The following is a 25,689-nucleotide window of genomic DNA, read 5'->3' as shown; positions in this document are numbered from 1 at the left end:
GAATGAATTCCCAGGAATTCATTGACCTATTATTCCCTATAAAATTTATTGACAGCCAATACGCTCTGCCTCCCCATCTGAACCTGGGAATCTTCAATCATCTAACCTAGCCAGAGCTCCCAAAACAGGCTTAGATAACAATAGGCATATAACCAGTGTTTCATACATACTGATATGGTATTTCATTTATAAATAGATATTTCAACCAGCTTGGGGGTGGCTATCTCTTCATAGCATTTGTCATAGAGTATAGAAATTTAGGAACTTGATTATTACTTTGCTGTTAATCTCTGTGAAAATTCTGATGTCTTCTCTGACATCTTTCTTTGATGTCTTTTCTATCCTTTGTAAAATGGCCATATTAAAGTGCCAGGAATGATAAGTAACATAAAAATAAAGGTCTGCACTAATCTACCATGACTGATTTGAGATAAGGAGGTTTTCCTGTGTCCTTTGGATACATGTAACTTAATAGTTTTTATCTAGAAGCTAGTTTTGGTCAAGACATTGATTATATTCATAGTCTGTTTTGCCTACAGTCCAAGTTCACCTTAACCCCATGGGTTGGCCTTCGGAAGATCAATGTGTCCTATTGGTGCTGGGAAGATATGTCCCCGTTCACAAATAGTTCACTACAGTGGATGCCATCTGAGCCCAGTGATGCTGGATTCTGTGGGATCTTGTCAGAACCCAGTACTCGGGGCTTAAAGGCTGCAACCTGCATCAATCCACTCAATGGTAGTGTCTGTGAAAGGCCTGGTAAGTATATGGTTGCATTATACATTACTGGACATTCATTGAAAGAGAAACTGTAGGAGGCATAATTAAGTGTTGTGAAATTTTCATGAAAACACAGGTGGAGTATTGATTTCAAGCATATGAAACAGAGGATAATGCAAAATTTTTAAAGCAAAAGGAAGTAGTATGAGCTGTTAACAAAACTAAAAATAACTAGCATTTTCCTGGTTGCTCAGTAATAAAGAATCTGCCTGTAGTGCAGGAGATGTAGGTTCGATCCCTGGGTCAGTAAGATACCCTGGAGAGGAAATGGCAACCCACTCCAGTATTCTTGCCTGGAAAATCCCATGGACAGAAGAACTCTGTACATGGGGTCACAAAAGAGTCATACATAATTTAGTAACTAAACAACAATATGCTAATTAGAATATTGTTATTTAGAATGTTGTTATTTAACAGTGAGATTGATTGGTTTATTGACCACAAAAAGTATTGACAATTGATCCAAAAGGCATATTTCTAGGTGTTGGCAGAGAAATGCTGTGGAAGATAGAACAAAAAATCCAAAGAAAAAATCAGAAAAGCAAGCAGATCACTGCAGGGATACTGAACAGAAAGATAGTGTCAGTGGGGAGAAAAATAATTGGTATAGTCCTGTGGGTCAAGAGGCAACAGAACCAGACATGAAACAACTAATTGGTTCAAAATTGGGAAAGGAGTACAACAAGGCTGTATATTGTATCCTACTTATATAACTTATATGCAGAGTATATCATGTGAAATGCCAGGCTGGATGAATCACAAGCTGGAATCAAGATTGCCAGGAGAAATATTGACGTCAACTCAGATATGCAGATGATACCACTCTAATGGCAGAAAGTGAAGAGGAACTAAAGAGCCTCTTGATGAGAATGAAAAAGCTGGCTTAAAATTCAACATTAAAAAAACTAAGATCATGCCATCTAGTCCCATCACTTCATGGCAAATGGAAGGGGAAAAAGTGGAAGCAGAGACAGATTTTATTTTTTTGGGCTCCAGGATCACTTTGAATAGTGACTGCAGCCATGAAATTAGAAGACACTTGCTCCTTGGAAAGAAGGCAGTGACAAACCTAGACAGTGTATTAAAAAAAGCAGAGACATCACTTTGCCGACAGTGATCCATATAGTCAAAGCTATGGTTTTTCCAGTAGTCATGTACAGATGTGAGAGTTGGACCATAAAGAAGGCTGAGTGCCAAAGAACTGATGCTTTCTAATTGTAGTGCTAGAGAAGACTCTTGAGAGTCCCTTGAACAGCAAGGAGATCAAAGCAGTCAATCCTAAAGGAAATAAATCCTGAGTATTCATTGGCAGGACTGATGCTGAAGCTCTAGTACTTTGGCCACCTGATACAAAGAGCCAACTCATTGAGAAAGACCCTCATGCTAGGAAAGATTGAGGGTAGGAGAAGAGGGTGGCAGAGAATGAGATGGTTAGATAGCATCATCGACTCAGTGGACATGAATTTGAGCAAACTACAGGAAATAGTGAAGGACAGGAAAGCCTGGTGTGCTGCAGTCCATAGGGTAACAAAGAGTCGGATAGGACTTAGCCGCTGAACAACAACAGGAAGGAAAAGCAAACCTTCAGCGCAATAACGCTGCAGGAGAGTGCTGAAGGAGCCTCCACTTGGAGTTGCTGCACAGGCTTGAAGCTTTGCTCTAGGCACGTCTCAGTTTCATAAAGACAGGCACGGGTGGCATGTGCAGCACACAGACAAGCCTTTGACCATTGCCCTTCTCCTGCAGGGGATCTCACAGGCAGTAGTTGGAATTTTGTGGATGCTTGTGGGAGGCTGGACTCCATTGACATCAGGTCTCATTTTAGGAAGGTATTATAATTTGTCTGAGGAATGCAGGGATGTGGAAGAGAATTCAGATCACTGTGGAGTCACATTAATATTTATTATTTAACCTTCCTGCAGGGAAATTTTTCAGCCATTTTGGATTCTGGGTGCTTTGGTAAAGTTAATGAATGTTGTGGTTCTTCTTTCCCTAGAATATACAGAGATATAATGTTACAGATTCAGGTGGGTAGTAAAACTTGTGAAGTTCATCTTGGGTCTCCTATATTAGAACCTCTTCTCTTATGGAAAAATTAGCTTGTTCCCTCATATCTGTCCTTTTCTTTGAAAATAAAAACAGTTTTTCCCCCCAAGTGTATAAATATACATGACTAACCAGTACATGATGACCCTAAGATTTTGTGTTTTCTTCTATGTTTAATGTAACCCACTGAATTGACTTCATGACACATTAGTGGGTCACAACCAAACTGCAAAGCCTTTGACCTTAGCTGACATGGTGGGAGCTTTAAATGTCTCTCTTGGATTCACTTCCCAGCTAACCACAGTGCCAAGCAGTGTCGGACCCCTTGTGCCTTGCGGACAGCCTGTGGGGAGTGTACCAGCGGCAGCTCGGAGTGCATGTGGTGCAGCAACATGAAGCAGTGCGTGGACTCCAATGCCTACGTGGCCTCCTTCCCTTTTGGCCAGTGTATGGAGTGGTATACCATGAGCAGCTGCCCCCGTGAGTGAAAAGTGAGCTCTAAGCAGTGTAGATGACAACACTGTGTGTAGGGCAGTGCTGTCAGCCTCTGAACTTTCTGGGGATGAAACCAGACTTCACCATCTGCTTAGGTCTATCCAGAGGCTGCCTGATATGAACCTGCATATAGAATCAAATACAGTGACACAAGTAAACAATTGTAGAATAGATCACAGAGTACAGAAATAACTTGCTGAATCTCAGTATCATATTGCCCAATCTGTGGAATGTCTCCACATCTTTATCTCCTAATTCATAAAGTAAGTGCTTTCCAGAAGATGGTCTGTAAAGTCTCTTCTGCCTCCAATATCCTAGGATTGCGAGAGAAGACAGGAGTCTCTATTATAGGTTGGACAAAATATTGGGCTGTTTAAAATTTTATTATATCATTTGAACAATCACAGAATAGGAATTTTGACTAACAGTTGATTCATCTTTTAAAGAAAAAGATAATTTAAATATACAATGAATCTAAGTCTACATGTAACTTATGTTTTTTTACAGCTGAAAATTGTTCAGGCTACTGTACCTGTAGTCACTGCTTGGAGCAACCAGGCTGTGGCTGGTGCACTGATCCTAGCAATACGGGCAAAGGGAAATGCATAGAGGGCTCCTATAAAGGACCAGTGAAGATGCCTTCTCAGGGCCCTACAGGAAATTCCTACCCACAGCCTCTTCTCAATTCCAGCATGTGTCTGGAGGACAGCAGATATAACTGGTCTTTCATTCATTGTCCAGGTAAGATGTGTTCTGTGTCCCAAATCTCACTACCTACTTACAAAGAATAAAGCCTTGAAAGCTACATTATTTATATGGATTTCTTTAAGGGGAAAAAAAAAAGAGATCGTTTAAGAAACTATTTGTTTCATATGAGAAATATTGTTAATTAATGAAAATACTAAGAATTTTCTATTGTTTTGCTAACTTTGATTATAAAAGTAATGAAATGTGTTCATTATAAAAATTAGCTATTACAGATATAGATAAAATAAAAACTATAATTCCTCATCTCTCAGTTCAATTCAGTTGCTCAGTTGTGTCCTACAGATATAGATAAAATAAAAACTATAATTCCTCATCTCTCAGTTCAGTTCAGTTGCTCAGTTGTGTCCGACTCTTTGCAACCCCAGGGACTGCAGCATGCCAGGCTTCCCTGTCCATCATCAACTCCTGGAGCTTGCTCATACACATGTCCATCAAGTCGGTGATGCCATCCAACCATCTCCTCTGTCATCCCTTTCTCCTCCTGCCTTCCGTCTTTGCCAGTATCAGGGTCTTTTCTAGTGAGTCGGCTCTTCGCATCAGGTGGCCAAAGTATTGGAGCTTCAGCTTCAGCATCAGTCCTTCCAATGAATATTCAGGACTGATTTCTTTTAGAATTGACTGGTTTGATCTCTTTGCTGTCCAAGGGACTCTCAAGAGTCTTCTCCAGCACCACAGTTCAAAAGCATCAATTCTTCAATGCTCAACCTTCTTTATGGTCCAACTCTCACATCCATACATAACTGCTGGAAAGACCATAGCTTTTACTGTACGGACCTTTGTCAGTAAAGTAATGTGTCTGCTTTTTAATATGCTGTCTAGATTGGTCATAGCTTTTCTTCCAAGGAGCAAGCGTCTTAAATTTCATGGCTGCAGTCACTATCCACAGTGATTTTGGAGAAAATATCATCTGTCACGGTCCATTGTTTCTTCATCTATTGCCATGAATTGGTGGGACCAGATGCCATGATCTTCGTTTTTTGAATGTTGAGTTTTAAGACAACTTTATCACTCTCCTCTTTCACTTTTATCAAGAGGCTCTTTAGTACCTCTTCGCTTTCTGTCATAAGGGTGGTGTCATCTGTGTATCTGAGGTTATTGATATTTCTCCTGGCAGTCTTGATTTCCAGCTTGTGCTTCATCCAGCCCGGCATTTCCTCATCTCTAGTTCTTCATAGAAGGAAAAACTTTTAACAGTAATACATGTACCTTTAGATCTATAGTTTTTTAAATAAAAAATACTGTGAGATATACTATGCATATAATATGTTGTTCTGCAGTTTTCTTTTTTACTTAAAAATATGATGTGATGATTGTTAGGGGAAAAATTAAAAATAAAATCTCCTGCCAACCCAGAAATTCCTCTCTACCGATGTAGGAAAGAAAGTGTTATTACTGAGTAAGCATTAAACCAGATGGTAGTGCACATTTCAGCAGTCCACTAATGAAATACAACAGAGAGAAATCCCATCCTTTTAAATATCCCAGCGTATACAGTCCATTCTATACTTGTCCTCAAAATGAAGGTAACTTGTCTTTGTGTGAGAGGATTTGACACCACTGTTTGCTCTACATTCTTTCCTAGTTTATTGTGAATTTACCTGGTAATTGGGGTGGCCACCTTTGTTAATTGCCTTTACCCAAAGGAAAAAACAAAAAGGAAAACAAACTTGTATCATTGACGCAAGCAGATGGTTATAGTTTGGATCCATTCCCACACAGAGAGGGTAGGTGGCTGGCTTGCTTGATGTTTACATTTCAAAGAGATGGCTCTTAAGCCCTTAACAAAAACCGTGTCTGCTTTGTAATGCTGACTTATGGCTTATTTAGGTTTTAAAGAAATTTACGTATGTTTCAAAGGAATCAGAGGTTTTTTTAGTGCAAATTTTCCTACTGAAATGCTCTTAAGAATAGGGAGAAGGAAAGCCTCCTCTTTCCTTTGACAAGAAGAAAAAAAGGAAAAATTCAGCCTGCCTATCTACCTCCCTCCTTCCTTCCCTCCTTTTACCCTTTTATCCCCTCTCCCCACTCCTTCCCTTTCTTCCCTTCTCCCAATCCTTCCTCCTTTCTATCACTCCCAGTGGTTGATGCAAGAAGGAATCAACTTTGAGTTGATGTAAAATTTGAGCCTTGATCTGCTGGGGTAGCTGCCCTGAGAAACCAGAGAAAGTGGCCTTTGATTCAAACTTCCAGTAAATGCACAAAATTACTGATGGGCTGCCAGAACAATTGGGAGAAGCTAGACAGGTGCAAAGACTCCCAAGAGATTAGTGGATAAGAATTTCTCTGAAATCCTGCCAGACAGTGCCCCTGACTACTGGACTGTGAAGACTTCTATAAGGAAAGTTACTTGGTGAGTCAGTCGCTCAGTCATGTCCACTTCTTTGGGACCCCATGGACTGTAGCCCACTAGGCTCCTCTGTCCATGGAATTTTCCAGGCAAGAATACTGGAGTGGGTTGCAATTTCCTCCTCTGGGGGAATCTTCCTGACCCAGGAATCGAACCTGAGTCTTTTGCACCTCCTGCATTGCAGGCAGATTCTTCACCATCTGAGCCACCAGAGAAGCCCATATCACTTATATGGAATGTCCAAAAAAGGGCAGATATTTAGAGACAATAAATAGATTAGTGATTGCCTAGGACCAGGGACAAAATTGGGGAATGATGGGTTCAAAGTTTTACGAAGTAGCTGTACCATTTTTCATTCTCACTAGCAGTGTTAGAAAGGTTCAGATTTCCCCACATCCTCATCACACTTGTTTGATTGTAGCTGTTATGGTGTATGAGAAGATGAGAAATGGCATGTCACAGTGGTTTTTTTTGTTTTGTTTTGGCTGTACTAGGTCTTTGTTGCTGCACATGGGCTTCTAGTTGTGAGCAGGGGCTACCCTTCTTTGGGGTGCACGAGGTTCTCGTTGTGGGGGCTTCACTTGTTTCAGAGCACAGGCTCTAGGCATGCGGGCTTCAGTAGCATGCATAGTCTTAGTTGCCCTGCTGCATGTAGGATCTTCCCACACCAGGGACTGAACCTGTGTCCACTGCATTGGCAGGAGGATTCTTAACCACTGGACTACTTGGCAAGCACTGTGATTTTGATATGCATTTCCCTAATGACTAACGATTCCCTGATGGCTCAGATGGTAAAGCATCTGCCTGCAATGCAGGAGACCTGGGTTCAGTCCTGGGCCCGGAAAATCCCCTGGAGAAGGAAATGGCAACCCATTCCACTACTCTTGCCTGGAGAATCCCATGGATGGAGGAGCCTGGTAGGCTACAGTCCACAGGGTTGCAAAGAGTCGGACGCAACTGAGCAAGTTCTCTTTCTCTTTCTCTTTAATGACTAATGAAGTTGAGCATCCTGTTGGCCATTTGTATGTCTTCTTTGGAAAACTATTCAAATTCTTTGCTCAGTTTTAAAAATTGCATTATCATTTTACTGTTGACCTACAAGAGTTCTTTGTGAATCCAGATACAAGCCCCTTATTAGATATACAGTTTGCAGATATTTTCTCCCATTCCATGGGGTTTCTTTTTACTTTCTTGATGGTATCTTTTGAAATACAAAAGTATTCTTTTACCCTGTGTGCTTTTGGTATTGTATAAGAGAATCAGTGCCTAACTAACCCCAAATTACAAAGGTTTACTCCTGTATTTTCTTTTAAAGTTATATAGATTTATCTCTTTGTATTTAGGTCCATAATTCATTTTGAGTTAATTTTTGTATCTGATGTGAAGTTGGCATCCAAACTTATCTTTTTTTTTTTTTCCCCAAACTTATATTTTTGCATGTGGTTAGCTAGTTGTTCCTGCAACATTTGCTGAAAAGACTATTTTTTACTATTGAATTTTGGGAGGACATTTGTGTACTATTGAATTTTAGAAGCACATTTTTTGAAAATCAGTTGAATGTAAGAAATTATTTCTGAACTCTCATTTCTGTTCCATTGACCATATGTCTGGCCTTATGCTAGTATCATACTCTTGATTTCTATAGCTTTGTAGTAAGTGTAGTAAGTTTTGAAATTGGGAAGCCTAAGTCCTCAAACTTTGTTCTTATTTTTCTAAATGGTCATGGCTGTTCTGGGTTCCTTGAATTTCCATTTTGAGGATGAATTTGTCAGTTTCAGTAACATCAACAAAAAGCCAACTGATATTTCATAAGATAACTGCACTGAATCTATAGACCATTTGGGGGTATATTGCCATCCTAATGGGGCTTCCCAGCTGGCGCTAGTGGTAAAGAACCCACCTGCCAATGCAAGAGACCTAAGAGAGAGATTTGACCCCTGGGTTGGGAAGATCCCCTGGAGGAAGGCACGGCAACCCACCCCAGTATTCTTGCCTGGAGAATCCCATGAACAGAACAGCCTGGTGGGCTACAGTCCATAGGGTTGCACAGAGTTGGGCACTACTGAAGCAACTTAGCGTGCTTTGTTGTTCCGTTGCTCTGTCGTATCCAACTCTTTGTGACCCCAGGGACTGCAGCACACCAGGTTTCCCTGTGCTTCGCCATTTCCCAGAGTTTGCTCAAACTTATGTCCGTTGAGTCGGTGGTGCTGTCTTACTATCTCATCCACTGCCACCCCCTTCTCCTTGTGCCTTCAATCTCTCCCAGCCTCAGGGTCTTTTCTAATGAGTCAGCTCTTTGCATCAGGCGGCCAAAGTATTGGAGCTTCAGCTTCAGCATGAGTCCTTCTAATGAATATTTAGAGTTGATTTCCTTTAAGATTGACCGGTTTGATCTCCTTGCTGTGCAAGGCAAGGGATTCTATAAAGTTTTCTCCAACCCACAATTCAGAAGCATCAGTTCTTCGGCACTCAGACTTATTTATGGTTCAACTCTCGCATCTGTACATGACTACTGGAAAAACCATAGCTTTGACTACATGGACCTTTGTTGGAAAAGTAATGTTTCTGCTTTTTAATACACTGTCTAGGTTTATCATTGCTTTTCTTCCAAGGAGGCAGCATCTTTTAATTTCATGGCTGCAGTCATGGTCCACAGTGATTTTGGAGCCCAAGAAAATAAAGCCTGTCACTGTTTCCATTGTTTCTCCATCTATTTGCTATGAAATGATGGGTCGAGATCCCATGATCTTCATTTTTTGACTTAGCACACACACACCTTTTTAACAGTATTAAGCCTTCTAGTTTATAAACCTGGAATGTCTTTCTATTTCTTTAGTTTTTTATTCTCTTTCAGCAATGTTTTATAGTTTTCAGTGTTTATATGTTATGCTTGTTTTGTTAAATTTACTCTGCAAAGTATTTTTATGCTTCTTCAAGTATTGTGAATTGAATTATCTTAATTTTGTTTTTTGACTGTTCATTGTTAGTGTATATTTAGAAATAGAATTGATTTCTGTTTGTTGATCTTGTGTCATGCAACCATGCTGAACTATTATTTCTACTATTTCTTTAGTTGATTAGGGTTTTCTTTATACAGGGATTGTATTGTCTGCTAAAAAAGACAGTTTTACTTTTTCGTTTCCTATCTGGACACCTTCTTTAAAAAAAATTTTTTTGGAGGACTATTTGGCCTGACAAGAAACTCCAGTACAATATTGAATAAAAGTGATGAGAATGGACATCATTGTCTTGTTCCTGATCTTAGGGAGAATGAGTTCAGTCTTTTTCCATTATATATGATATTGGCCTTAGTTTTTTCATACATGTCCTTTATCAGGTTGAGAAATTTTCCTTCTCTTCCTGGCTTTTTGAGGGCTATGATTGGGTGCTGAATTTTGTCACATAATTTTTCTGTATCTTGATAATCGTGTGGTTTTGTTCTTTAGTTTATTAATACTATACATTATACTAATTGATTTAAGGATATTAAACCAGCCTTTCATCTCTGGAATAAAGCCCATTTGCTCATGATGTATAATTCTTTTTACTGTGTTGCTGGATTCAGGTTTTTTTTTTAATAAATTTATTTTAATTGGAGGCTAATTGGTTTACAATATTGTCGTGGTTTTTGCAATACGTTGACATGGATTCAGTTTTCTAGTTGGGTATTTCGTGTCTGTTTTCATATAGGATATAGATCTGTTCTGTAGTTTTCCTTCTTGGGATGCCTGTCTGATTTTGGTACCAGGGTAGTACTGACTTCATAGAGTGAGTTGGGAAGTGTTCCCTCCTCTTGCATTTATTGAAAGACTTTGCAAAAAGATTGATATTAATTCTTCTTGAAGTGTTGATAGAATTCACCAGTGAAGCCATCTGGGCTCGGATTTTTCTTTGTGAAAAGATTTTTGATTATTCATCCAATCTCTACTTAGTAGGGAAGTAAAGTATAATACAGGCAGATTTCTGTTTCTGTTTCAGTCAGTTTGGGTAGCCTGTATTTTATAGGAATCTTTCTATTTCATCTAAATAGTCAAATTTTTGGCATACAGCTGTTCATATTATTTTCTTGTAGGCAGCTTTTAGCTATATGTGTTTTCCTATTTAACCTTTTGAATGGTTTTTGTTTTGTGTCTGATTTTATTTTATCCTTTTCTTTTTACAAAGTTTCTAAATATTGTGAAGTTTTTTCAGAGCTTGCTTTCTTATTTTATGAATGCAGTGATCCCTCAAGCCTCCCTGAATTTACAAAAGTTAATATTTTTCATTCTCTTAAATTTCTTGCACTGATCCTTCCTTCAGAGTTAGTTGTTCCACGTGTTGATCTTGGTGATGCCTTTAGCTTGGTAATTTTCTCAGACTAGTGATTCCTCAAGGTTGATTTGTATTTTTAACTGAATGTCTAGACTTATGAGTACTGGGTATACTGAGCTGTTGTGAAGGTGTGGTGTGATGTCCTAAGGGAAAGGCTGGCTAGCTAGTACCAGCACTCTCCAACTCTGGTCTGCCCTGGCTGTGGATGAATGGTCTCTATTCCTCCCTCAGTGAAGAGAGGAAGGAGCATCAGACCAGGTGTCTGGATGTGTTTGGCATGTTCATGATTGTGCCAAGGGCCTCCCCACTTGGGGTATTCTGAATACTTCTAGAAATTCAGTGCTTCAGAAGTATCCCTCTCTACTTCTTATAGCACTTTTTCCTCTTATCCCAAACCCTTGCTTTTACATTTCTTCTATACTTTCAGTGAAATTTGAAGGGGAAGAGAGAGAGAAGCATTTGTTCAGTGTTTTTATCAAATCAACACATTGTATACTTTAAGTGTGCACTTGAGATTTATATAGTATTCCATGTCAGTTATATCTCAGTAGAGCTGAAGAGAAGAAAAGACAGGTCTGCTTATAGATTGTACACTACATGAGTGGCCCCACCTGAACTCTGCTGTGCACAGCTGTCCTGAGCAGCCCTGAGAGGTCCACACATCATATTTCTTTCTAGTTGTGAAGTCCTGTATGCATCAAGAATCAATAATTCCACTTATAAAAATGTTTACTTATAAAGATGGTTATTTTTCTAAAATGAAAAGTTGAAAGCAGGCTATCAGAATGTAAGGAAATGGTTAAGTAGCTATTTGGCTTCATAAAAATTATTCTACCATTTAAAGTTTTGTTATGTTAGATGAAATAATGTAAAATAATTGTATCTACATTTTAAAAAATCAAAATTGAATATTAATATAAATACAACTATGTAAAACTGTATAGAAAAAAATACTGGAAGGAAAGATTCCAAAAATGGACAGTGATCTCTGGGTGGTGGAATTGTATATGATTTTTTTCTAATTCCTTATATTTTTCTAATGTACTATCATGAGCATGTATTATTTTTAAGGTGAATAACAACAAAAACTTTTTATAATGGCTATGAACTTTTACCTTGCTGTAGTATATTTCTGATTTTCCTGAACTAGCTCTTTTCTGATGTTTTGATCTTATTTCTCAAACTAATTTTTGGTAGTTTTGATGATTGTTTTTAGAAGCAATAAGGAGCATAGATGGTTACAAATAAATCTTGTGGAACGTATTCCACCCAGCTCTACCATAGGACAAACCCCTTAAAATTCTTTCTTTTAGCTTGCCAGTGCAATGGCCACAGCAAATGCATTAATCAGAGTATCTGTGAGAAGTGTGAGAACCTGACCACGGGCAAGCACTGTGAGACCTGCATATCTGGCTTCTATGGTGATCCAACCAACGGGGGAAAATGTCAACGTAAGTCAGATTTTTCAGGGTCACTGATTGCAAACAAGGTGGCACATGATCTGTTTGTCTTGATTATCTTGGAGGAAGAAAGCCACTTGGTTTCAGATAATACTTTTCTTAAGTTACACTTGTCAGGAGGTCAGCTGAGCTGGAAGAGAGAGAACAGAGCTACCTAGTGTCAGAGTAGATATTAAAGCATCTAGTCAAAAATGAAGGAGTTAAAGCCTTTAATCAGTTACTGTGATGATGGAAGCAAAAGGCTTACACTGAGAGAGCTCTGACTGCCCTTGTTCTACTTTCCTTCTTGGAATGGTGTGCTGTTTGAGCATCAAGTGAATTAGCATAGGCTTGGGGGTCAACATGCCATTGAGGGGGCCCTGGACTAAAGGTCCAGCGAAAGCCTTTTGTGGACCCTGGAGTGGAGAGATGGGGGGATGGAAAGGCTAGTAGGAGTGGAGAAGTACCTGGGACGGAGAGTGGGAAAAGCCTCTTTGAGGTTCCCCTCCTCTTCCATGAGGAGGCTTAGCAGAGCTAGGAATGCAAATATGTGATAGAGAGTGGCTGGCCAGGGGGCCTGAGCCCTTGACTCATCTCCACTAGAATATTTCATTTCACTCTCCACTAGAGAGTTCCACCCAGCCTGGTGTGGGGAAGACAGCTTTCCCTGTAAGGCCCACCAGAGAAAACCTTTATCGTTGCCTATGGTTGGGCCTCAAAAGTCACATGTAGATTTTTAACCAGGAGCTAGACTCCTCAATACTTCCAGTATTTTTAAAGATTTAAGTAGCCCTGTGTCTCCCCATACATGTCAGATAGATTCCTGTAAGCAAAAGGAGACTCATTGTTAGCACAAAAATTCTGTTTTTTAAAATGACTAGTGATACCAATAAACTACTTTTCGGTTTGTTCTAGTTTTCAGTGGAAAGATCCATCAGGTCTGAGGTAAAAAATAAGAAAGGAAAATCTCTTAACTGCTCCCCAAGTCCCACCTCCAAACTCTGTAGCATGGCCCTTGAAAATCTGATTCCAGAGCAGTTAGAAGAGAGCTAGTGTCCTAGTGGAACCTCTCTGGGATTCATTTTCCTCATCTGTAAAATGGGGTTAGTAGCGTGGTTGTTGAAATGAAAGCAGTCAGCAGGACGTGACAGGTAGATGTGAACAATCATTATTACTCTTCAGATGTCCTTTCTTACCATTCTTATGTAAAGCTCAGATTAAAAGGTACTCAGTAAAAATACTTTTTTATTCCTTGTGAATAGATTTCATCCATTAGTTAGTAATCAAGAGTACCTGACATTTTTGAATGATTGATATATATTGATGCAAGGCATTGTGCTGGCAGCTGCCTGAGACAACAGTGCTTTTATTATCCCCAAGATAGAGTAGCCTGACCAAGCTCTCACTGTGAGATTTGGCCATGCTGAGAACCACATTCAGGAAATGTGACTTTAGCTGCTGGGTCTAGTTGTACCACTGTGATGAGGGTGCTGTCATCCCTGTTATGTTCAACTGTTATCTTAAAAAGTTACATTCTCCTCTGTGGTATTTGTAGGGGTAGAGTACAGTTGTCCAGAACTTACTGTTATTGTTGTTTAGTTGCTAAGTCATGTCCAACTACTTGCAACCCTATGGATCGTGTAGCCTGCTAAGCTAGGCTCTTCTGTCCATGGAATTTCCCAGGCAACAATACTGGAGTGAGTTGCCATTTCCTTCTCCAGGGAATCTTCCTGAACCAAGGATTGAACCTGTGTTTCCTGCATTGGCAGGTGGATTCTTTACCACTGAGCCATCTAGGAAGCCGTTTCCAGGACATAGAGCTAGCTTTATTTTTCAGAGTCACAATCTTTAATAGAAAGCATAATTTAAAAATAATATAAGTGGCACCAAGTCTTTAATGTTTTCTTCTTAGAACTGTATAGTCGTTAATCTTTAGATAACAGCGATGATTTTTTGAATGCCTACTGTATTTCATTCATGTCTTATATCATTTAATCCTCCCCAAAATCCTACAGGATAGGCATTATTATTACCCCCATCACATGAATGAGGAAGCTGACTTAGAAAAGGAGCTAAATGGAGGGGCCTGAATTCAAACCTGGGCAGATTGACTATAGATAGGCCTTTGCTTTGTTAATACATTGCACCTCTCTCCATTCTCAGGAAACCCAGAGTTAAAGCCTTGTGTTTCTCACTGCAACATAAATTTTCTTCACCACTGCACTATTCTATTCATAGGTTTCTTTGGGTGATATTTTTTATCCATGGGATTTATTTTAAAAGTATACGTATCTCTAGCCTAATACTTTTAATTTATTCACAGAAAAACAGGTTGTCGAGTGAAAAGCTATTGAAGGAAAAGATCATTTATTTCAGCTGGAGTAAAAAGTTTGTCATAGGTCACACACAGGTGTTGGATGAAAGGTGGAGATGAAAGGTGGCTAGAGGAGGGAGATGACAAGAGTCATTTGGTCTGAAGGCTAAGAAGGCAGGCAAGGGTGCTGAATCCTGGAGGGCCTCTGAAACATGACCTGCCATTGGAATCCACTCTCAGCTCTGAGCCCTGGTATGATTTGAAATGCGGCTATTGGCAGAGCCTAGCCAGACCAACCCTCCCTACGGGGAGCAGTCATTGCTCAGAGGTCTCTATGGGGACAGAGATTGTGTCTGTGTGCCCACACTGAAGATGCTTCAGAAATGTTTATTGAGTAGATGAAAGAATCGTGATAGAATCGTAATAGAGTCTGTTACATCCCAAAGAGGCACGGCCTCAAATGGCAGTGGACACTGATGTTCTCTTTCATCCTGACTGATGACTTTGACTCCTTTAATGTTGGCTCTGACATTATTTGAGATATATCACCAGCTTGAAAAAAAAGAATTTTACCTATTAAATGAATGCTTTTATTTTACCTATCTTTCCAGTTGAATCCAATTCAGACAGAATTACTTGTTTGGGGGAAAGTCTGATAGTGGTTATCTTTTAAGCCAGTTGTGACCACCCCGTCCTTTTCCTTTTCCCCAGCATGCAGGTGCAATGGACATGCGTCGCTATGCAATACCAACACGGGCAAGTGCTTCTGCACCACCAAGGGCGTCAAGGGGGATGAATGTCAGCTGTAAGTACCACACTTCTGGGACTCCTGGCACCATCCACACCTCACCAGGGAGTGTGAAGGGGCTGTGAAACTGCCTGAACCCCAAGAGCCACCCTCTTCACTGGGCCTTGTTTCCATGGGCTCTGAGGAATCCTCAAGTCGATTGATTTGAAATTTTCCCCTTTCTGCTTCAGATAGGTCTAATTTAGTCACCCTCCATACTGAGGAGGTTGTCAGTTTAGCAGTAATTCCTTAATGGCTCTTTAAATCACATTTTTATGTTTGAGTGACACAATTCCTGGGTTGTTGATTTGGATTAGTCTTTTCAGTAAAGGCTCTATTTTTGTCATGTCAGGAGATTTTCTTAAAAGATAGAGTTGGAAGAACTGGTATTCCAGGACAAGATTTTATTTAACATTTTGGTTGTCTAATTGTAGAGAGTTCCTCTTGCTTTTAACACATCCCTCCCTGTTCTAGCATTTTTCTTGGTGATATATATCAAACATCATCCAGGGAAGAGTTTGGGGTCTCCATCCATGAAGATGCAAACAGCATCAGGCAGATTTGGAGATTCACCCTGGCTGTGCCTCCAACTGACTAGGGTGCTGTAAAAGCAAATCACTTAACTGTGTTAAGCCCCATTTCCTCCATCTGTCAATAGTGAGTTGTTTTTAGTGATAATTGTTTTTAGTGTCCTGGTGAGTTGAAACGAGAGATTGTTCCTCATTTTCTTTCTGCCTCACCAGAAAACCTTATGAAACAAGTTGTAGTTTCACCCATTCTCTCAAGCAGAGACTTGAGAAAAATGTTTAGTAGTATCAAAACATTAACCTGATATAAGCAGATCAGTTCAGTTCAGTTCAGTCGCTGAGTCATGTCCGACTTTTTGCGACCCCATGAATCGCAGCACGCCAGGCCTCCCTGTCCATCACCAACTCCCGGAGTTCACTCAAACTCACGTCAATCAAGTTGGTGATGCCATCCAGCCATCTCATCCTCTGTCGTCCCCTTTTCCTCCTGCCCCCAATCCCCCCCAGCATCAGAGTCTTTTCCAATGAGTCAACTCTTCGCATGAGGTGGCCAAAGTACTGGAGTTTCAGCTTTATATAAGCAGATAGTCACTGGTAAATTTTGTTTTTCTTAAAAAATGCTAGTAACGTCACCAGTGATTCAGACTTTGATAGTGGCATTCAGGAGGAAATTGCTCTGTCTATATTTTATAGTAATATATATGTTTCCTGTTTTTGTACTGAAGAAGGAAATGGCAACCCACTCCAATGTTCTTGCCTGGAGAATCCCAGGGACGGGGGAACCTGGTGGGCTGCCATCTATGGGGTCGCGTAGAATCGGACATGACTGAAGTGACTTAGCAGCAGCAGCAGAAGCCAATACATAAAGAAAAGTCTAATCAGAGATTAAATTTAGTTTTTAAATCTAGGTTCCTTTAAACACAAAAATGTAATAGAGCAAATTTAACCACCCCTGCCTTCTGTTAATGGTATACAATGAAGAAATGAGGTGTAGGTTCAGTGAAAGACTTTATTTTTAGGAAATTTTAGATATAAACAAGTGCTGGTAATACTAGATAAAAAGACATAAAACATCCTTGAATTATTTATTTGGGAAAAGTGCTTAACTCAAGCTTTCCCCTCCTTTCATCATGGTTCCTAGCTATTGTGCCTTCCTGAATCACTTTGTTAAGTGGGAGCTTGGGTTTTACTGATGTTCATGGATGATATTTATGGGGAAATTAATAATTCTTTTTGACTAGAACTCTTTTTCTCCAGACTGGTGAACCATATCCAAGAGTTTTTAGTTTTGGTCGTTTGTCTTTTTTTTAAGTGATCCTTGGTGTTTAGCCTTCTCTCACTTGTGTTTAAAGAACAGGTTCAATTTATCTATGGAGAACAGGAAATGTGAGAAATGAATATATGAAAAAAATTATTTTTATTTATGTATTTATTTTTCAACAACAGCCCTGATTTTATTGCAGTAATAAAAACTGAGAGCTAGATGGCCCTAGGAGAAAAACATATGTAGGATATGTTTTTCTTTCACTCAGCCACTATTTACATCTTTTGGCATAGTCTCATCTAAACAGTTTGCCTTTGTCACAGTCTTATCCACACGTACACATTCCAAGATGGATAAAAGCTTACAACTTTATTAGCAACTAACCACAGGTAAATCGATTTGAAAAATGCTTTAACTGCACTTTTAGAAGAATATTTGTCCATACAAAAGTGAAAATGTGTTTTCATGATAAAAAATAAGATCTAAATAATATTTTATTTGAATTTATCTTATATGCTTTAGTAAATGTTTATTGGTTGTTGGTGGTGTGAACTGCTGGGCAGTCAACATTGAAAATGAATGCAGACTCTTGTTAGTCCATCTGATTTGGGCAACAGTGAAGAATGTAATTGTACTGACTCAAAAAAGTATAGTTTATATAAAAGGACCCGCTTGATTTTAAAGTGAATGTAGATTCACTATTGAATGTAGATAACAATAGAAAATAATCTTCATTTTTTCCCCTAGATGTGAGGTAGAAAATCGATACCAAGGAAACCCTCTCAAAGGAACGTGTTATTGTAAGTGTTTTTGCAGTTCTTCTTTGTCTAGAAGGAAAGTAATTCAATAAAACTTCATTATTTTCTTTAATATGGTTTGAGAATGGTAGGTGCTATAGGAATATAGTAACCACCCATGGAAGTGACTCTTAATTTGATGTGTCATATTCTACTAAATTTAACTCATATGTGAACATTATTTTAAGTTGCTTTAAGTCTGGTTGTGGTTTATATTAATATGTCTGTAGCAGTTATCAGAGAAGAGTACAGAGATAAAAATCTCTGGCTTTCCTTATTTGTATTCTCTTGAAACCTTATTTCATTTGCCATTATCTGCTTGGGGGTCATCACATTTCATATTTTAGGATTGACCATAAACAGAATTCTAAAAATATAGTTGAAGTTATCATTCTCTCTGAAACTGATTTGTGTTAACCACCTCTTTAGGAATTAATATGTAAAATAAAATGTCTAATGACTAACAATGCATGGTAAACCAGATCCTTGTAGATAAATGCATTTTCTTCCTATATGAGAATCTACATACTAGGCCAAATTATGGAACCAGAGAAAAATGAGCTAATGTTTTCATATTCTACTATGATTGTATACCCATACCATCTGGGTTTAAATAGCATCCCTTCAAAATTCACGTCCACCTAGAACTTAATAAATGTGTTTTTTCTAGAAAAAACAAGAGAAAAACTTCATGACCTTGCATATAATCACAATTCATAAAAGAAAAAAAATTTGATTTGGGACTAAACCTGTGTTTTAAAAAATACCAGTTAAAAACTAAACAACTAAAAACAACCTACAGACTAAGGAAAATGTTTACAAAGCATATTTTTGATTAAAAATTTATGTTCAGAATATATAAAGAACTCTTACAACTGAATAAGGGGACAGTGTCAGTTAAAAACAGGCAAAGATTTGGAAAGACATTTCACCAAAGAAGATAAATGAATTGCCAATAAGCACATGAAAAAATAGATAACATTATTAGACATTTGGGATATGTGTGTTAAAACCACAGTGAGATATACCCCTAGTATTATTGAAATCAAAAGCCAGTACCGCAGCTTAACAGAAGTAAACTGGATTCTTATATCTGCTTCTGCATTCAGTCTGTTGCGCTGTGTCTCTTTGGTTGAAGTACACACACACACAGACACACACACACACACAAAACCTGGCCCCACCAGATATAGTTGAAAAGGACAGAGTGGTTTTTTGTTGTTGTTTCTGATGCACCATTCGGCATGCAGGACCAGGGCTCGAACCCATGCCACCTGCATTGGATTGCGGAGTCTTGACCAGATGTGCTATTCATCATAGGAGATTGGAATGCAAAAGTAGGAAGTCAAGAGATACTTGGAGTAACAGGCAAGTTTGGCTTTGGAGTACAAAGTGAAGCAGGGCAAAGGCTAACAGAATTCTGCCAAGAGAGCACACTGATCATATCAAACACCTGTTTTCAACAACACACAAGACGACTTTACACATGGACATCACCAAATGGTTAGTACAGATTGATTACATTATTTGTAGCCAAAGATGGAAAAGCTGTATACAGTCAGAAAAAAACAAGACTTGGAGCTGACTGTGGCTCAGATCAGCTTCTTACAGCAAAATTCAGGCTTAAACTAAAAAGTGGGGAAAACCACTAGGCTAGTCAGGTACAACTTAGATCCCCTATGAATATACAGTGAAGGTGAGGAATAGATTCAAGGGATTAAATCTAGTAAACAGAGTGCCTGAAGAGGTATGGACAGAGGTTCAGAATATTGTACAGGAGGCAGCAAATAAAATATCCCCCAAAAAGTCAAATGCAGGAAGGCAAAGTGGTTGTCTGAGGATGCTTTAAAAAATAGCTGAGGAAGGAAAGGGAGAAAGGGAAAGATACACCAAACTTAATGCAGAGTTCCAGAGAATAGCAAGGAGAAACAAGGCCTTCTTCAATGAACAATGCAGAGGAATAGAGGAAAACAGCAGAAAGGGAAGACTAGAGAGCTCTTTAAGAAAAATGGAAATATCAAAGGGACATTTCATCCAAAGACGGGCACAGTAAAGGACAGAAACGGTAAAGATCTAATAGAAGCAGACGAGATCAAGAAGAGGTGGCAAGAATACACAGAAGAACTGTACAAAAAAGATCTTAATGACCCAGATGGTGTGGTCACTCACCCAGAGCTAGACTTTCTGGAGTGTGAAGTCAACTGGGCCTTAGGAAGCACTGATGGCAATAAAGAAAGCTACTGGAGGTGATGGAATTCCAGTAGAGTTATTTAAAATCTTAAAAGATGATGCTATAAAGGTGTTGCACTCAATATGTCAGCAAATTTGGAAAACCCAGCAGTGGCCACACGACTGGAAGAGGTGAATCTTCATTCCAGTTCCCAAGAAGAGCAGTACTAAAGAATGTTCAAACTACTGGACAGTTGCACTCATTTCGAATGCTAGTAAGATTATGCTCAGAATCCTTCAAGCTAGGATTCAGCATTACATGAACTGAGAACTTCCTGATATTCAAGCTGGGTTTAGAAAATGGAAGAACCAGAGATGAAATTGCCAGCATTTGCTGGATCATAGAGAAAGCAAGGAAATTCCTGAAAAACACCTACCTCTGTTTCATTGACTACACTAAAGCCTTTGACAGCGTGAATCATTACAAACTGGAAAACTCTTAAAGAGATGGGAATACCAGACCATCTTACCTGTCTCCTGAGAAGTATGTATGTGGCTCAAGAAACAACAGTTAGAACCGCATATGGAACAACTGACTGGTTCAAAATTGAGAAAGGAGTATGACAAGGCTGTTTACTGTCATCTGCTTATGTAACTTACAGGCAGAGCACATCATAGGAGATGCAGGGCTGGATAAATCACAAGCTGGAATCAAGATTGCCAGGAGAAATGTCAACAACCTTAGATATGCAGATTATACCACTTTAATGGCAGAAAGTGAAGAGGAACTAAAAAGCCTCTTGAGGGTGCAAGAGAAGAGTGAAAAGACCAGCTTAAAACTCAATGTTAAAAAAAACTAAGATCATGGCATGAGGTCCCATCACTTCATGGCAAACAGATAGGGAAAAAATGGAAACAATGACAAATTTCCTCTTCCTGGGCTATTAAATCACTGTAGGTGGTGACTACAGCCATAAAATTAGAAGACGCTTTCTTCTTGGCAGGAAAGCTGCAACAAACCTAGACAGTGTATTAAAAAGCAAAGACATCACTTTGCTGGCAACGATCTGTATAGTCAAGGCTATGGTCTTTCAAGTAGTCATGTACAGATACAAGAACTGGATGATAAAGAAGGCAGAGTGCCAAAGAATTGATGTTTTCGAACTGTGGTGCTGGAGAAGACTCTTGAGAGTCCCTTGGACAGCAAGGAGATCAAACCAGTCAACCTTAAAGGAAATCAACCCTGAATACTCATTGGAAGGACTGATGCTGAAGTTGAAGCTCCAGTACTTTGGCCACCTGATTCAAACAGCCAACTCATTGGAAAAGATCTTGATCCTGGGAAAGATTGAAGGCAGGAGGAGAAGGAGGTGACAGAGGATGAGATTATTGGATGGCATCACTGACTCAATGGACATGAGTTTGAGTAAACTCTGGAAGTTGGTGATGGACAGGGAGGCCTGGTGTGTTGTAGTTCATGGGGTCGCAGAGTCAGACACGACTGAGTGACTGAACTGAACTCATGGATGTCATCCTTTGATACTGTACCAAAACCAGGCAGCTGATCATTTCTTAGAGGTTAGTTTATAGTGTGGAACCTGAAACCACATCAATTAATTTTTTGTAATCTAGTACATTTAATATATTTCTGTCTTGAAAAATAAAAGCCAATAGCAGTGATGTGGAGAAATCAAAATGCTTATAAAGTTTTTGTGAGAATATAAAATGGTTTTCCACTTTGGAAAATCATTTGGCCATCTTTTGAGTAGTGAAATATAAACTTGTAAACAACTCCCCATTCCCCTCTTACCCTACCCACTAGCAATCACCATTTTACTTTCTGTGAATTTGGTACCTGGGTACCTCATATAAGTGGAATTACACAATATTTGTCTTCTTGTTTATTTATTTATCTCATTTAGCATAATGTCTTCAAGGTTCATTCATGTTATTGCATGTGTCAGAATTTCCTTTTTCTTTGAGACTGAGAGTGATATTCCGTTGTATATACCACATTTTGTTTATCCATGTTTCTTTTGATGGACATTTGGATTGCTTCCACTATTGGGCTATAATTTCTTTGACTGCTATGAACATGGTTGTATGAATAGCCCTTCAGCATCCTCCTTTCTGTTTTTTTTGGTATATACTCAGAAGTGGAAATGCTGGATCATTCAGTAATTCTATTTTTAATTTTTTGAGGAACTGTCATACTGTTTTTCAGAGTAGGTGCATCATTCCCACTAGTAGTACATGACAGTTCCAATTTCTCCACATCCTCACCAACACTTTTTTTGGTAGTAGCCGTTCTACTATAGATGATATGATATCTCATTGGGTTTTGATTTGTATTTCTCTAATGATCAGTGATGTTAAGTAAGTACCCTTTCATGAGTTTATTGGCAATTTGTATATCTTTGGAAAAATATCTATTCAAGGCTTTTGCCCATTTTCAAATCAAGTTGTTGAGTTGTGCAATACTTTTTAGAATTAAATTATACCATGTTTAGCCAGTAGGCTCATTTTCAACCTCTGTTCTTTTGCTACATTAGTCTTTGAATGCTTCCTTGCTTTCTAGAATAAGTTAACTGAGACAGGTATTCCTTGCCCTGGACCTGGAGTCAACCATTTTTACATGGAGTTTTGATTTATTTTATACCATTAATTTATAGCTTTGTATCTTTAAGCATGAATAGATGATCAATTAATATTTATAGGTAAGTTTAGTGGGAGCCTAAAATCTCAACCAGGGTCATGATACAAGGAGGTTTTGGTGGGTTAAGTCAAACATTACCGCTCACAACTTTGCTAAAAGTACTTCCCTGGCTATTGAATATTTATGAGAAAATCGATCTCTATCTCCAGAGACATACTGTGTTTTGTTTCAGTTTTTAAATACACGTTTCTTTTTTTCCATAGATACTCTTCTTATTGACTATCAGTTCACCTTTAGCCTATCCCAGGAAGATGACCGCTATTACACAGCCATCAATTTTGTGGCGACACCTGATGAAGTAAGACGTAAAAGTCTTCTTACTTTGTTTTGAATTTGTGTGGATCTTTTCCTTGGTTATTATGGATAGAAGCACTGCCTTAGCAGTGGTCTCCAGAGTGGAGTCCACAGGATAATGTTTAGAGGTACAGGAAAGAAGTGTTAGACTCTCCATCTTATTTCCTTTCTAGTTAAAAGGTAAGAATGGTGTTGTTAATATTTACCATGGTCTGATACACAGACTGAAATTGACTCCACGTGTATTTGGTTTATCCATCAGCCCATCACAGCCCCATACAGGAAAGGAGAGGAGACTGCAAGGGGAACTTCCTTGTTAGTGGGGCAGTGGCAGAACCCAATTTTCCTGCTTTAAAATAGAAATTAATACCAGTGATGCAGGCAGAGGTAACACTTAAGCTCCTAGAATGAGTTCTTAGCCGCATTAGGAAGTTAAAACAGTGAAGACTTAGTTGCCCATAAGAAGTCAGCCAGAAATAATTGAAATTACTACTAAATAACTGTTTAAAAAATATTTTTATGTCTATTGTTAATGGTGAACCCCAGCATGCCATGAAGTGTTACCTAGAAGTAAAAGGGAGCCAACACAGTGTGACATTTAAAAGTGAAGTGTCCAGAACATGAACACACACCTGTATGATTTCTTCAATGAGATGTGAAGTCATGTAATACCTACTCTGGTACATAATGAAATTTTACTAAACTTGGTGATAAATTATTTAGGCGCTTCCTTGGAGGCTTCTTCTTATCAATATACACAAAGCCATTTACCATTACAAAAATATGATAAATATAACAATACATGGAAAACAATATGATAATAAGCCAAAGTATATTCCTTTGATAACATGTTATCAGCAAGCATGGTTAAATTTAAGAAATAAATAAATCAGTAGAAAAATGAAGTCCTGTATGGGATGTTTACAATTAAATGAAAGTAAGACTTGTTTTTATATTCCAGAGTTATACAGTGTATATGTCTTGTTTTTTACAAAAGCACCAGGATTTCAAGTTTACTAATCCTTTCCGTGGAAAGAAGTAATTGCTAGTAATTACCTGGTCAGGGAACTAAGATCCTACCTGCCGCAACGTGGCCAAATATGTAGATATACACTTGAGCTGTCCCTTCAAGAGGATGGTGAGGCTTTATCAATAAATGAGAAGGTAACTGCTTTATGAGAGGAACTTCTGGTTTGGAAATCATGTTTTGAAAATAGCTGTTTGGAAATGCTTCCATTGTTATAATTTTTATGCTGAAAAACTATCAAAAGAATGCTCTTTAAAACCTTTATTTTCTAACCCGTTTTAAAGTTTCTCAGTGTGAAGAATTTCAGCAAGATTGCATTCAAAAATACAAAATACAGCATCTGACTCATTTGGAACAACAATTTTTTGACCCCAAGAAAGAGATTTATTAGCCAAGTTTTAGGGAAAACTAAAAATTAGTATCATGATTTCCCTAGCACAGCTGACAGTGCTCTTTTTCCAGGTGGCCCAGAACATTGCTCAAAGACACCTTTTTCAGTCATTAAAACCAAGAGTCAAAATAAATTAAACTAGCTCTTCAAATTGCTGTATCTGTAAGTGGTATACAAAGTTTTCAAAGATAATAAAGCATATTTTGTCATTTCTCTTGAAATAATATTTTTAGTGAGAGAAAAATGTTCTTAATCATGGGTGAAGACAATCAAAAGTTTTAAAATTAAAAAGAAAAGTTAAAATTTAGTTTATTTCAGCTTTATGTGCTGTTTCTTAAAAACCATTTCCATTTTGGAGAACTTTACACTGTATTTAATCTATGGGTTCAGAACTACATAGATTTGATTTATAAATGACAGTTGATCAAGTGTCTTACTCTCCAGACATTTGGAAAAGGCTGCCCAAAGGATCCTTAAGAAACTGATTCCCCTTATATGGGTCACAGGATGTAGGTCATTGTGCTCTGGTGAGGGTCTTTTTTTAAAAGATACTTTTTCATAGAGTTTGGCATTTGATAAAGCATTACATCTCCTACTTTTATGGGAGGGAAATGAAACTTGTTTGGGGTATATTGCTTATCTTAAGGTTAAAAATTTTGCTGTCTTTTAAACGTTGAGTTTCTCTTAAGACATTAAAAAGTTTATTTGTAACTAAGAAAGTTGAGAGGAGTAAAATTGAACTACCGCTTTAAAACCAAGAAACTATTACAGTAATTAATTTTCTAATTATTTGTACATCTCACCAGCAAAACAGGGATTTGGACATGTTCATCAATGCCTCCAAAAACTTCAACCTCAACATCACCTGGGCTGCCAGCTTCTCAGGTAAAGACACACCTAGAGAAGACCTTCTAAGTGGAGATAATTGATTGAGAAAGAGTTGAGAAAAGGGGCTGTGGAGACAGACAGATGGATTTGAAACCCTAACCCTTTGCTAGTTATTAGCTGGAAGACCTTGAGCAAGCATCTAAAACCTATCTCCAGACCCTTAGGATTTTTCATCTTAAAAAGAAAGTAATACTACTTATCTCCTGCAGTTGTGTAGATTAAATTCAGCTGTACCTGTCAGTGCCTGCCATGGTATCAAGACCAGTACATGCTCACTACCTCACCTGGCTAACACCATTAATACCATTGCTGCAGCCACTGCTCTGGCA

General features: G+C 38.6%; 1 protein-coding gene across 3 annotated transcripts in view; it reads left to right on the top strand.

Moving 5' to 3' along the window:
• Positions 1-25,689, top strand: part of ATRN (attractin) — a 189,442-nt gene that overhangs the window by 104,943 nt on the left and 58,810 nt on the right. For all 3 annotated transcript variants that reach the window (XM_070802138.1, XM_070802136.1, XM_070802137.1), the window contains exons 16-23: positions 540-759; positions 3,121-3,306; positions 3,829-4,062; positions 12,061-12,198; positions 15,212-15,305; positions 17,826-17,878; positions 22,964-23,058; positions 25,279-25,357. In XM_070802138.1, coding sequence (XP_070658239.1) covers positions 540-759; positions 3,121-3,306; positions 3,829-4,062; positions 12,061-12,198; positions 15,212-15,305; positions 17,826-17,878; positions 22,964-23,058; positions 25,279-25,357 — 1,099 coding nt within the window. The remainder of the gene's footprint in view (positions 1-539; positions 760-3,120; positions 3,307-3,828; positions 4,063-12,060; positions 12,199-15,211; positions 15,306-17,825; positions 17,879-22,963; positions 23,059-25,278; positions 25,358-25,689) is intronic.

The sequence above is a fragment of the Bos indicus genome, chromosome 13 (assembly GCF_029378745.1).
Source record: "Bos indicus isolate NIAB-ARS_2022 breed Sahiwal x Tharparkar chromosome 13, NIAB-ARS_B.indTharparkar_mat_pri_1.0, whole genome shotgun sequence".
Lineage (NCBI taxonomy): Eukaryota > Metazoa > Chordata > Mammalia > Artiodactyla > Bovidae > Bos > Bos indicus.
Note: the sequence above shows the minus strand (reverse complement) of the source record. Positions and strands in the feature narration are given on the sequence as shown.